The 14,943-nt window shown below is 44.7% G+C and overlaps 1 protein-coding gene across 1 annotated transcript in view; it reads right to left on the reverse strand.

Annotated features, from left to right (window-relative positions):
• Window positions 1-9,701: 9,701 nt before the first annotated feature.
• LOC109302080 (acid-sensing ion channel 2-like) overlaps window positions 9,702-14,943 on the reverse strand; it is a 120,632-nt gene continuing 115,390 nt past the window's right edge. The window contains exons 2-3 of the mRNA XM_019523582.1: window positions 10,386-10,564; window positions 9,702-10,033 (exon numbers count right to left, since the gene is read on the reverse strand). Of these exons, the coding sequence (XP_019379127.1) occupies window positions 10,502-10,564 (63 nt within the window). The 3' untranslated portion in view covers window positions 9,702-10,033; window positions 10,386-10,501. The remainder of the gene's footprint in view (window positions 10,034-10,385; window positions 10,565-14,943) is intronic.

Here is a 14,943-nt window from a genome sequence, read left to right on the forward strand (position 1 = left end):
CCTCTTCAATTTGCAGCCAGGAATGACTGGCAGACCTGCACAGGATTCACAGGACAGGTGCAACATTGTACAGGAGGGAATTGCCTAATAAAACAGATAGTTTCATTCAGTACCAGCTAAGTACACCTTCAGCTAAGGTGTTCTGGGGGGCCAGGTGAGATATTAAATTGAAATCTGTAAAGTTCTGACCTTAAATTCTGCCCTTGGAGAATTTAGATGCAAAACTCCCGTTGACCTGAATGGATCCAGGGTTCCACCTCCTGCCTGTACATTTGGAATTGGGTTTTCCTGGGATAAATGTGAATGAGTATAGAGCCCACAAACAATGCCCACAAATACTGGACAGCACTCAGTCAAGGCAATTTGTGTGAGCAGGTGGACAAGCAAACATCTCATGTCCAACTTGAGTAATGTCGGACTAGATGATCTGCTCAGGTCCCTTCCGACCCTAGAAACTATGAAACTATGTTGGCCCTTCTTTCTGCTTCCTCAGCTCCCCCTGCTATTGCACATTTGCTCTGATCTACAAATCCTACAGTTGAAGTGCTGGGACCTTCCCCGCCCTTTTCTCCATCTCTACAAATGTCCTTCATCCCTGTTCTACAACAGCTACAGTTAGAGTAGGGTTATCATATTTCCAGGATCAAAAAAGAGGTACACCTGTGGGAGGGAGGGGGATATGATTGTGGTGGGGGCAATGATATGCCTGTGCCCTGCCTCTGCCCTTAAGCTCCTGTCCCCCTAGCACTGCTGGTGTCCCTCATTCCTGACCCACAGGCCTCTGCCCTCCCAGCCCGGCCAGTACCCCTCACTCCCAACCTGTAGTCCCCGGCTCCCCAGCCCTGCTGGTGCCCCTCACTCCTGACCCAGATTCCCCTGTTCCCCCAGCCCTGCTGCCCACACAGCTCCTGTGTGTGCACACACATGTAGCACACACACTTGCAGAGGGGCCTGCTCACAGAGCATGTGACCCCCCGACTGCCAATCACCTTGCCTGCTGCTCCCAGCCCTAAGCATCCAAGCTGCTCATGCCTGGGAAAAGTGGAAGCAAAGCAAAAACCCAGATGTTTGCTCAGATTTTAAAAACCCATTTGGACACAAAGACAGGGGACCAAATAAGAGGACATGTCTGGAAAAACCCAGACATATGGTAATCCTACTCCTTCCCAGTGTCCTTGAAGTACAAAATGGTTCCCCAAATGTCAATAGCATCAGCCCTGCATATCCTTAGTGGTTTTTAAGACCTGGGTAGAAAAAGCCTTGGCTGGGATGATCTAGTTGTGGATGGTTGTGCTTTGAGCAGGAATTTGGATTAGATGGCCTTCCGAGGTCCCTTGCAACCTCATTTTCTATTATTCTATGATGTTATATCCTGGAGAAGCAGTAAAGTGTTACACTACATGGAAATGAGTTGCTACTACAGAGAGGTGAAAGTGGAACCTTCTAATCTGTGAAAACTGCCTGTACAGTCTTACTTAATGCCACTTACTTAGTTCTCCAGTAATTTATTTTCCAATCACAGAACTCCCATAACATTTGTTGTTTCAAGATAGAATGAAATAAATGTGAGGCACATGCTGTGCAAAGTGTGTCTCATTTGTTGCAGGCACAGAGTGCGCTTCGCCTATAATAATGAGTCCAGTGAGCAAGGGGTACTGTTGTCTTGCAGCAGCTGGGTGGAGTTACTGGTAATGCAATGCTGTACCGCTTCTAGGAGAGATTTCCTTGAGTGAAATATCGATTCCAAGGAGTGCCTCAGCAAGATGCACTGTATTTTCAAGTTCACTTATTACACTGTATTTCACAAGTAACCTCATTGAGTGCCCCATTTTGTCAAAGCAAACAGTATGCATTGGTCACTTCATCCCTTTGATTATTCGTTATCACTCTGTTTTATAGCTTTGTTTGAACTTGTATGAAATGATGAGAACAGTTATATCAGCTAGGAGCTGGAGCATGAAATTATTTTGCCAAAACCTTTTTTCAGCAAAGAATGCAGTTGTAGTAACATGAAAACATTTTGTGAATTTATCTTGGTTTTGCCAAATTGGTCATGTTAAGGAAGAAAATGGCAGGGGATGCTTCTTTTTTTACATTTTCAGTGCAAGAGGTTTTAATTCTTCAATTTGAAAGGATGTTTCATTTTTTGAAATATTCTTTGATTCTTTTTTTAAAAACTTAAAATCCTTTGAAAATGCTCAAAAAAGAAACATTTAGTTCATCCAAATATGATTTTTCTTACTTTTTCTTTCTTGTTGCTTTTTGATTCACCAATAATTTTAATCATTTTTAAACATTTTTTGGATTAACGTGTTGATTTATTTTAATTATTTTTCAGAATTTCTAATGAACTAAAAATCAGTTATTTACATAGCTCCACTAGCAGCTGTGTTTTGAGTAAAAGGATCCAACATCCACAGTAGGTTGACTTCAGTCTCCATTACAAGGAATGCTAACACCCTGTGATGCTGAAAAAATTACAAAACCAGTGAGACTCTCCACCTACCTTCCAGGTCAAAGAGATTCAGAGAATTTTGGAAGGCATAATGTAGGGTCAAATTCTGGAATGCTTGGGAAGCCAGACCTGGTCTTACAGTTAGATAGAGCATCATAAAACTAATAAACTCTGCAGTAAGGTAGTACTTGTAGACACTGACTCAGCTGGCCGGAGCACAAGGGTGCTTTAAGCCAGGGGCTGTCTGCCACCTAGCCCTGCACTGAAGCCCACTTGTGGCCCAGCCAGCCCCTCCGCAGTATGTTGAGCCACATCAAAGCATCCCCAGGCTGGTAGGCTGGCCCCCTGGGGCCCCCTGCTAGTTGAGGCTGCTCTGAAGTTAACCTGCAACCATTCACAAACTGATTAGAAGGAACTGCCACCCCCAAAGTTGTGATTTGCATCTGTTGCCAAAATTCAACCAAAATCATGTCATTAATCAGAAATGGCAGGCTGCTCACACAGCCAAATATATCTAGCCATTTGGACTGAACCTACAGCAGATGCAGCAAGTCCAAGTCTTCCTTGGCCTTGTTCCTTTAGTCATTAATGTCTCCCCCTCTGCTTTAGTGACCTTGTTCATTCACCTTGCATTGTTGTGCATTGCATCACAATGAGAGAAACAGAGCAAGAGGGGGTCAGGATTGGTACTTTTAGGGAATTGCAGGTGCTCCAGTTTTTGCTGGAGCTATTTAACATAGCAAGTTCCATTCCATGGGAAATTCCCACATGATTTAACCTGTTTTCATCCTGAAATGGAACAAAAAAAGTCGACATTTCTTGCTAAATGAAATTCTGGGGGAGAAATGTGTTTTGAATCAGTCACATCTCAATAAGACATTTCATTCTGTTGTTGATTTTTTTTTAAATAAAAACATTAGAATTTTTTTTTAAATCTTCGAAGTAAAATAATCAAAGGCTTTGTCCTGTTCAAGCAGAAACAGAACTTTTTGACATAATTGAAAACCTTTTCTTCTCCTTTTCCCCCCCGAAGGTAATATTGTCAAATCAGTATGTTCCCACAAAATGTTTGAATTTTACCAAAACAGGATTTTGCAATGGTGAAATGTGCCATTGGAAATGTCCAGGCCAGTAGTGTAACTAAGTGGGGGTGACTGGGGCAGTAACCCCAGGCACTGACTTTGGAGGAAGAGGGAAGGCACAAACATAGCTGCCCCCAGGGTCAGCTGTACCTCCACTGTCAGCAGCCTAGCAGCTGGCACTGCCCTATGCACTACCATTGCTCAGAGCACCAGGGTGGTCTGTTTTTCCTCCATTCCAGGTGGCCCTACTCCATGCTTTTCTGCAGATCCTTGTCAGGTAATGGGAAAAGGGATTGCTCTAGGGTAGAGTCTGGCTCTTTGTGGAATGAATCAGAAGGAAAGGCCACTCATTGAATCTCCACAGCTGCTAGCTCTCAGATGGCAATGTTAACTCAGTTCTTTATTGGAGTAACAATGGCATATCCCTTTCTTGGAGGCTTGCCAAAGCTGTAGGTGCACTGCTTTGTCACAACTGCCCAGTATTCTGCCTCTAAATAGCACTACTTGTACCTGTTGGTTCTCTGGGATACTGATGCTCATTCCCATCTAGTGTCACCCCCTGTCTGCATTGCTTTTGGAAATTCAAGTATCAAAACGATCCAATCTAAGAAGGCAACCTGCAAAACATAAACTGAAAGTACTTAAGGTGTCCTTGCTAATCAGTAGTCCTGACTCATTGGAACAACTGCTAGGAAAGAGATTCAACACAATGCATTTAATTTGACTTTGTAGTAACTACATGACACAATGGTGCTGACATGTCTTGGTGTGATCAAGCTGGCAGTACATAGCAGCTGTGAACTGAGGTCTCAGTAGCATAACTTTCTAGTCATACTGCTCTTTGGGCTGCTTGCCAGCAATGGTTTAGCTAGTAAATGGGCTTGTCTCAGGATAGGGTATTTCTCTTAAGGTATCAAGGATCTGTTGATGAGTGCTGAATGAAAATAAAACAGCATGTTAATAACACAGTGTCTTGCAACAAGGCCTCTGATAGTTAACACTGTGGCTCAGCTGGCTTCTCTATTCACAAAGTGGTGAGAGCTGAATGCACTGTTGATGGAGATTCTGCTTTTTCTTATTGCAAGAATTTCCCATGAGGTGTGCTAAAGTCTTCTGTAGTCCATTTTTAAGTCAGTCTGAGTTACTGCAGGGACAGTGATGCAAGGTTGGCTAGGCTAACAGTGAAATAACTACTGAGTTCATTACAGAGTTTCTTTAATATATTTTTCCTCATACTCTCCCCTGAGACACTCTGGTACTAGTATGCGTTAATTCTACAGATTAGGAATTGTATCATGGAATCATTAAGGATGGAATAATTTTTCCATTTGAAAATCTAACTGGCAGTTTCTAGTTATCTACATAGCAGTGTTTGGTCTCGGCTTTATGCTTAGGATGAGTAAGACTATGCATATAGTACACACATGTACAAGCCTACAGACTTCCCCAAGTTCCAGAAAAAAAAAATGACAGGTGGGAGGAGGAGTGTGCTGCCATCATTTAGTCTCAGTAGCCAAGTGATTAGGACACTTTCTTAGGAAGCTAGAGACTTGGAGTGCCTATACACAGCTTAATACATGTGACAGTGAGGTGACTCTGGACTGTTCTAATTAGAACACAGAGCAGACTCAATTAATCGAGTCTGCTCTGAGACATTATAATTAGAAAGTGATGGAGCACATCTATAGGCACCCGTGGATTGGCATTAAAACCTAGATCTTTGTAACTTCCCAGCATAGCACACTTCACTATACTATAGGCAAGGCATTACCTTGAGAACTTCCCACCACTCCCTTTAAAGCTGAGCCACTTGTCCCTTGCATGCAATAGTCATTGGGTAAAATGAATGGAGGGCAGTGCACTGAAGACATTTTACCCCACTAGGGCCCAAGGCCCTCCCTTCTATGCCAGGAACTACCCCACTGCCACGGAGGGAAGTGTGCCTCCCCCACACTGCCACAGCCCAGGAACTGCTCCACCTGCTGGCAGCTTGCCCTTCCCTCCCCACTGCTGGAGAGGCAGGTAAGTTCGGGTGTGTGTACAACACAGGGGTTTTAAGAGCCCTAAATTGACATGGTGAGTTTAAAAACCCACCACTTCAAGTTAGGGCCCCTGTTTCATCTACACATGCCCAGTCTGGAAAAGAGAAGACTGAGGGAGATTCAATAACAGCCTCAACTACTTGAAGGGTGGTTACAAAGAGAATGGAGCTATACTGTTGTCAGTGGTGGCAAGTGACAGAACAAGAATCAGTGGTCTCAAGATGCAACAAGGGAAGTTCAAGTTAGAGATTAGGAAGAACTTTCTCACTAGAAGGGTAGTAAAACATTGGAACAAGTTACCCAGGCAGGTGGTAAAATCTCCATCCTTGGAGGTTTTTAATACCCAGCTAGACAAAGCCTTGGCTGGGATAATATAGTTGGGATGATCCTGTTTTGAGCGGGGGTTGGATCAGATGAACTTCCAACCCTCATTATCTATGATTCTATGATTTTTATTACTCTAAGGTTTATAGATGTCTCAAGGCCTCCACCCCCATGGCATAGAAATATACTGGTGTCACAGTGGCTACAAGTGGAAAAGTCCAAGGCTGCTGGCAGATCTAGTCATCAGCAGGTGTTAATGTTGAGTATGACCAATCTAAACCAATAGGCAGACTATATTTGGACTTTGGCTGTGGTTGTTGATATCTAGATGTCCCTTCCACATGGCAGCAATTTTCCCAGCTCTAAAATCACAGTGATTTTGAACTTGCAACTCAGGAATTTTGCCTTAGGAAACCTTAAGAAATGTCTTTTAAAGTGGAGTTTAGCTGTGAGTGAGCTTGGGAGGTAGTGCATGATCAGGAAGGAAGATGCTCCCTACAGAGGCAGAGGATAAAGTAAGGAGACTCTCTGATTGGAAAACGGAGTGTCACTGTTGACTCAAATGGCTTCCCAGGGACCATAAATCACCTATTGTCAGGGTGAAGTTACACATTATATTTAGACCATACTAAATCTGTGGATTGTGTTAAACAGTGTTTAAGTAGTAACATGCTGTAGGCAGTTGCACCTTAAGGGTTAATACTGTTTCTTGCCTGCAGAGCTCTAACTAGAACCACTAAAAAGGCTAGTGGGCAGGGGTGTGGATAGGAACCAGGACACCTGAACTCTATCCCTGCTTGGTGGGGGGGGCAGGAAGTCATGTATCTGGCATGCTGGATGATGGCAAATTGCTCATTTTTCCTCCATGGAGCAAACTGAAGTTACTCTAACACAAGCTACGTAGCATGCTTCAGACTTACCCCTCCCCTAAAGTGGCATAACTTTGAGACACAAGGGGCATTTTTACGAGTACAAGTGCCGAAGAGGTGGTGCTTTAGTTCAAAAGCACACCACTGCCATTTTCTCTGCGCCAATGCAAATTTCACCACTTACACAACTGCAAGCAGCGCAGCACAGTGTGCATCAGCTCCTATGCGGAGTAGACTCAGTTAATCGAGTCTGCTCTGAAGTGGTGGATCTGCAGCCGGTCAAATGCCCTCAGAAAGTATTTAGTACAAGTTAATGAGCTTTAACATGCAGACACTTATGTTTTAAGTGCACTTAGTATGGTCTAAGTGTAACATGTAACTTCACCCTCAGATGGCTTGGAAGTGGCTGATGTGAACTGCACTTTATTTGTGAGCAGTGTAAACAAACTAACTCAGAGTCAGTGCACTGGGTAGAGCCACTCTGCTGAACAGCAGCTGCAAATCAGTCCTTTTTTTCTCTCTCTTCTCTTCCTCCTGCTTTCATTTTTGTCTTTTCTTGTGTTATTTATATGGACAGGGATGCTTGCTCACAGAGGGGATAGATAAGAAGACATAGGGTTAAGGGATGCAGAATAAGAAATGAGACAGAAAAGGGAAACTAAAACTTCCAAATGCCTTTCCTTTTAAACCATATGTACCATCAGTGAAAGGGAAAAAAAGGGAAAAGGCTGTAAGACTTAAAAAGAGGCAAGGTAATATTTTTTTTTTATTTTGAACCCAGGCAGCCTATGGACTCACTGCCATAAGGATCTGCTGAGGCCAAGAGCACAGCCTATTACAAGAGAGTACTGAGCTTTTTTTATAGATCATAGCAAGACCAACCAGCATGATACTACTGAGGAGTTAAAAAAAAAAAACCCAAGAGCTTTAAAAAGCAGCTACAGACCTTCTACTTACAGCATCTGAGCCAACCTCTGTCTCTGAGGTTAGAGGGAACCCTCCCAGGTTATCTTGTAAGTCCTACATATAGTGTTCCTGGCATTGTCTTCTGAGGCAGCCGGTTCTGGTTACTGTTGATGGTAGGATACTAGACTAAATGATGCATAAGTAGGGTGACTATACATTCCAGATTGGCCAGGACAGTCCCAGATGTCAGAGGCTGGTGAAAATTAAAAAGAACATGCCAGGCACAGGGCTTGGGGCTCAGAGGCAGATAGGCAGGTGTTGTGAAATAGGAACCCCTATCAGACAGCAAAATTGCCCAGTAATACTCATTGTTACTTCACAGGTGACTGGTAACACCTAGCGAAGTCAAGAACAATGGATCATTATGGCCATTAATTCCCTGTGGGGTGGCAAAATCACAGAAGGGACATATGAAAAGAACCCAAAGTGCTCCCCAATTTGTCACCAGCTGCTCTTCTAAGGGACGCTGCAATACACACAATGTGTGCTTTAGGAGTCAAATTGGTGTCAATGGAAAGAAGGCAGGTAGCAAACTCTATGGCTTGTAGGAGAGAACACAAGCAGCAAAAGCAATATTGAGATTCTCTCCAGTGTTAGTCTTCATTGAGAGTAGACAGGCTATTTGTAGAAAACCTGGGACAATAACCTGTTCTTCTAACACACTCTACTCTGAGACCAAGATAGCTATACTGTATCCCTTACACAGGTGGCTGAACAAAAATTAGAAGTAGATGGCTCTAGGGCAACTGTAAAGTGGATATATAGCCCTGCACAGGGTTTTCTGAGGGTGTGCACTCAGTCCTATCAACAAAGCATTGCCTTTCATGCAAAAAGGTACCTGAATCAAAAAATCTAGGAAAGAAGGGACTAGCCCTGCTACCTGCTGTCTGCTGACATGAAGCATCCTGTGGCCAGTAAAGGACAGTAATTGCTCCTATGTACATAGCAACTGAGGTACTATGCAGGTATTACTATGAAGACAAAGAACTTCTGGATGCATTTGAAACAGGCATATTTTAATTACTGTAATCTAGGCACATGCTCTTGTTTGGCAGCATGAGATTGAAAAAGCATATTTATTCATTAACTATTCACCCCCTTGGACAGGACTCAAGTAGAAGTTTCATTCTTTCCCTCATGCACAGTGTCCATCACTCCATGAAGCTAGTATAAAAGGTCTTGCTCTTAGCTTTGCATCATTCTGAAAGGTCTGTTTTCAAGAAGCAGGAGGGGAAAACACACACAAAAAAGAAAAGCCAAAATCCTAATTCAGCACCTGTGGTCAGCCCTCGGAGCACATGAACAAAGAAATCATTCCTAATGAGCTCTTTGTTCTTATCCTGCTGAGTCCACTTGTCCAAATTATGAGCTTTTGTTATATGATAAGTATTTGCTTTATCTGCTGGTATAGATTATTATTGAGCTCATTGAAAATATTTTGTTGTTTATGGGATGTTGAATTTGTCAATCTCCCAGTTATTATTGTAAATAATTAATTATTGTAAACAGTTATTTAGTGTGTGGTCTGGTGCGGGAGGACCACAGCAGAGCACTCCCATGAGTGGTGCTCCCAGCCCATAGACAGAGTGGCCTATTGAGGCCACTCTCCAGAGTGGAGAGACAGACCAAGACCTATTGGCACCCCAGGATCCCAAAAATTTAAACATGGCTGTGGGTAGTGCCGCTGCCAGGGTTACATAGGCACAGACTCCTGGAAGATCATTCCAGGCTCAACATTAGGAAAAAACTACTTCACAACTAGGGTGTCCAGAAATAAGCCACCTCCAGAGGTGATACAATCACCTACCCTGGAAATCTTCAAGAGGAAACTGGATGGGCACCTTACTGGGGTCACACTGACCCCACAGTTATCTTTTCTGCTTGGTGCGGGGGGCTGGACCCAATGATCTTCCAAGGTCTCTTCCAGCCTTACAATCTATGGATCTATGAAAAAATGATGTCATCCTGGTGAACATGGCCATGTGAAGTCTTCTCTTCTCCTCACAGCCAGTCTCTTCTGAGTCCTCTCCTCTCTGACACGCTTCCACCCAATGTTGTCTTCCTGGGGAGTAGTCAGGAGACCGAATGAATTTTCTCAAAGGTGATGAGAGTGCAGAGGCAGGTTTATTCTGCGGCCTACCCACAACAGAGCCACCCATACTGACATGCCCTTTGTAGAGGGATGGGTCTAAGCCCTCGGAAGGTAGCAGGTAGCTGGCTGAATGCTTCTCCTCCCTGCATGGCCACAGAATGTAGCTGTGGTGATGTTACTCTGTTACTCCCATCAAGCTGCAGCTGTGGAGAAAGGAAACACATGACACTGACATAATCCTTGCTCTTCCCATTTCAACATCCTGTCATGCCTGCCTTGGAGGTATTCATTTTTAAAGGTCAACAGGCTCCTTTCCCTTTGGCACATGAGCTCTGCAGTTTCTTCCCATTTCTTCACTGCCCTGACCTCCCCCTTTCCCTCCAGCCAGACAACGTTCAAAAGATTCAGGACAACCTCGTTCACATTTTGCCACTATCATAGCTCTCTGGGTTAATACATCCAGGGAAGCCTACAATTTGTGTCATGTCCAAGACACACACTATGAAGAGAAAGTCTTATGCATCAAAATGTAACTCTTCCTAGCATATACTTTACCAGGCACTCTCTGTCTTTCGTCTCCTCATTGGGTGTCAGGACCTCACTTATGGACCTCAAGCTTCAGGACAGCTGAACCTTCAGAAGGAAGTGAAGAGATGGTTTGCCTATTGGTGCTAGCATTTGTTGAGGGGGTGTGTGGCTGTTCTCGCCTGGAGCAAAAGGTGCTCTAGATGGACCTGTTAAGAAAGAGTAAGTCTAACTGTAAATAGGCATTTTACCAGAACTGCATTGCTTACAAACGCTACCAAAGTGTTGACTTTTCTTCTTGTTAACCCAAAATCAGAGAGACGAGAATTGTTCAACTGGAAGCCCCAAGTAGATATGTCTTATTCCCAACCAAGAAATTGCCAAACAGGAGACAACAACAGGCTAATGCAGGCTGAACAGGGTATCATGTACATTAAGAATAATCCAAGTCAGTGTTACTCACTAGAGGAGTCTCTGTCAATGCCTGCTTGCTCCCCTTCTGTACCAGCATGGGTCAGAATGTAGTCTACCATGCCTCGTCTGTGGCATATGGCCACACCATTAACTTTTTGCAGGTACAGCCATCCATGCTGAAAGTCCTTTCCCTCCAGAGGTTGCTACTACCTGAGCTTGAGGTCCTTGAGGTTTCAGGTTTGGAAGCTGAGTTACTCATTCTCTTGGGATCGCCACTCACAAAAAGTGCTGATGAGCAAATTAAGCAAAGCTAAAGGGCATGCATGGTAATTGTGTAGCTCATCAGCTACTGGTACAAGGTTTCAAAGAAGATTTGAAGCTGGCCTTCCCGCTCTTCTGGCTGCATTGCTGCCACTATCCAACTTGCCTGTTGTACATTAGAGACCATGAAGAAAACGAAAGAAGGCAGATTGTGCCCAGAGCCCTACAGCATCTTTGGCTGCTGAGGATCAAGTAGTTCTAGATGTTGATACTGCCATGGACAATTAGATGGAGCAAAACAGAGGGGAACTGAAGGAACAGCAGGCTATTACTGCAAAGCGTAGGGTCAGGTCTTGAAAGTATAAAGGCATATCCGTAGTGTGGCCTAAAGGTCAGAGTTTGGTAATAATATATGCCTGTGCCAACCCATAAGGTAAAGCTTCTGAGATGGATGTGTTATTTCAGCTGAGTGTTCACTCAGCTAGAGGATATATGGAAGGATATAATTGTCATGCCATGTCTGCCCCCATATCCCTTGCCCGTGAATCACCCAGTCAATATCTTTAGATATAGTTGTCAAGTATTTCTGTAAAATGAATCTCTGAACCTTTTCAAGTTTTCCCATTATGAGTAGCATGGGCATGAGCATTTAAATGTCATATGGCTATTCAGACTAATAGGCTGTGGCTCAGAATTATAACATGCCACTAGTGTAATTATAAGGCAACCAAAGAAAGCCTAGCAACTGTAAACATCTTAGTGAAAGGCACTTATTTCATTTGGCCCACCTTGCAAAGCTGCCACCTGCCTACCATGAGGGAATTGCAAGGTACACAACCAACAGGCCTGCTTTTGTGCTCCATTCACAGTGGTTGAACGTGGCCTTTACTGGGGCAGCTTCTGCTTTACACTGGTGTAACTCAAACAAGAAATGTTGCTAATGATATCTAAGAAGCCAGTAGTCAGAGTTACGTGTAGAAACTTATTACTCAAACAGCAAATGCATTCATTTGCTGTTTGAGTGCATGGGTTCTGTGCTGGACAGAACTGGTTCTAGACATTGCAGCTGAAAACCTACTCTGTGATCTGAATAAGGTGCTCTTCACATTAGCTCCATCCAGTGTTCTGAAGTAATACAAGGGATGGGTTTATACCATGGGTACATTTAGCTTATTGTTTCTCCATCATCGGGTCACAACTATTCTTCATTGATAGATACCTCTGTAAGGTAAAAATCTTCCCATGGACCTTCCCACCTCTCATTTCCCCACATCTCCCAGATGCCTAGTCCAGGGATAACTCCTTTCCACCAATTCTCATAACTAATATTTAAATGTCAGGAAATCCTGCCTATGTGTTTGGGTTGCAAACAAGTAGGTGATGACACTGAACTCCACCTCTAATGTCCCTGCGGCTCCACTGCCAGAGTGACTTCAAAGATGAAACAAATTACCACTCCTCAGCACCTCACAGCCATTAGTACAGCTGTGTTTTGGCATTATTGGCACTATTCATGTCATTGTACAGGTGGGAATGTGACAGGATGCACCCTAGCAGTGGCCATGAAGCCCCCTACTGGCTGCCTTAATCCTCTGGCTCACCTGCTCCAGCTTCTTGGGGTATCACCCTGCTTCCTCTCCTGCCACACCTTGATGTTAAAGATAATGAGGGGAAGCTGCCCTCAAAGGCTGGTGAGTTCTGAATGCCCTCTCTGTACTCAGTTCTTCTCTTGGGCTTGACTTGGCCTGCCTAATTTGGGTTCTGACTCACCTCCCACAGTCTCTTGGCCTTGGGACTTCTGACCCCTGGCCCCACTTGCATTAAGGACTACATTTGTGGTCTCCATCCTCCCCTATGGCCATGCCTATGTCTCATGGATGTTATTTTTCTGGTCTTTGTCTCTGTAGGGGCCTCAGCCCTCTTGGCTTTAGCCCACCATTGTTCTGGCTGCAGATCTCCAGCCCTGGCCCACTCATTCTGGCCTGGCTTTCTCTGCCTCAGGCTCCTCTGTGTGTCAGACCCCTGGTGCCCTTGCCCTGTCTCAGTCCCCTGGTGCCCCTGACCCAGGCAAGGCTGCTCATAATCTGACCCAGACCCCTTGGCACCCTGGCCCAGGCTTCTGCCCTACACAGCCCACAGAATCCTAGGCCCTGAAAGGGCTCTGTACCAGGTGCCCTTTAGGCACCTCTATGGTCTTCTATCCATCCCTTTTAGCCATACCTGGTCCTCCAGTACTCTGCCAGCTACCAAGAAATGCCTCCCTGGGTCCAGGCCACCTCTTAGCCTTTGGCCACTTGCTTTTTGCAGCTCCTCAGGTATCGAGTTGGTTGGGTTCCCCTCTGTTATATCTCAGGCCAATAGCAGGGGGAAACAGGGCCAGATTGAGACCTCTGGCTCAGGAGCCAGGCTTTTATAATGGGCTAGGACTCTGCCTTCAGTCTGCTTCCAGGTGTTGTACCTTAAGCCCTGAGCCACAGTCACTGCCCTTTCCCCTGCTGCTCTTTAACCTTTGTGGGTTTCCCTAGCCACATGTTGTTTTTCAGCTGGCTTTTGCCCAGCTGTCTATCTAACTGCAGCCCTTTGCTGCTGGCTCCATACCTCTTAAATAGCAGGGATTAGGTGTCCCTGCTACAGGGAAATTGAGGCACAGTAAGGCTAAATGATTTGCCAAACATCATACAAGGAGTTAATGGCAAAGCAGATATCTGAACACAGGTAACCCCAGTTCCAGGTTAGTGGCTAACTACCAGACCACTGTTCCAAGCACAGTGAACTTGGGCATAGTGTATGAGCCATGGCCAAGAGAAGCAGCAACTGGGACTGGGAATGTTCAAAATTGCCTGACGTCAGCAGCTTCTGGGCTTGTCTACATAGCCATGTAATAACCTTAATATCTAACATTGTCTGATAAATTTTAAACTCTATTCTTAAAAACTCCCTTTTCACTATGGCACATGGATTCTCCTGTCTCAACCCACCATCCCCACCAAGTAAGGAAACTGAAACAAACACACAAAAAAAATCACCTCTAGACAAAGTAAGAAAGAAAGCCAAAACCAGGGGCTCACCTGAAAGACCCTGGAAGCATCTGGTTTCTGTGGCAATTTAGGAGACTTGATTGAAAAGACTGTACTCTAATTCTCTCATTATTATAACAGTGATGTTGGCCTATATTTGGTATGAGGAAAAATAGGGCAGATAAATTGGCTCTAAATTAATCAAGGTTTTCTGTACTGAGACCTCAAATAAAACTCACTGGATGAAAGGCAGTTGTGGCCTGATGCCTACACTTCAAATCTGTTGTGCAGTGCCACTGCTGTTTTCTGCATTCATTGCAATTGGTAAAAGGAAGACCCAAATAGAATGTTTTGTAATTATCTGCACTTCTGCAGAGTGTGGTAAAGCCTTTCAGAACCACAAATATATTAGCTTAGTAGTAATTTACCCTTTCTAAAACAAGCACAAAGCATTACCTCAGTGTTTCTTCTCCCTGCCTGTGTTCAAACTTGATGGAATTCTCTCCATTGGGATTTAATTCACCTTCAAGCTCTGGTGAACTGCAGGAACATCTAAAAAGCCACAAGTCTGTCTGAGAGGAGGGTGTTGCTGGCAGTGGGCATGTCTACACGTGCAAATCCTGCTTGGTAATAATTTGGAGTAATTTACTCTAGACTAAACCCACCACAGGCAGGTGTACATGTGCAGAGATGTGGGAGCAGATTTGCTGCTCCTGGCAGCCATCTGCTCCCACTCCCTCCAGCCCTGCACTGGCCCCCTGCAGCAGCCAGGGGGGGGCTCTAGGCTCCCACTGGGTGTTAACCCAGGGCTGCCAGGGAGCATGGGGCCAGGAGACAGCAGTCTCCTGGCAGTGGCCGGGAGCTTGCTCCCTGCCCCCCCCCCCCCCCCCCCCCCC

This window comes from Gavialis gangeticus, unplaced genomic scaffold (genome assembly GCF_001723915.1).
Source record: "Gavialis gangeticus isolate Ggan-Ray unplaced genomic scaffold, GavGan_comp1, whole genome shotgun sequence".
NCBI lineage: Eukaryota > Metazoa > Chordata > Crocodylia > Gavialidae > Gavialis > Gavialis gangeticus.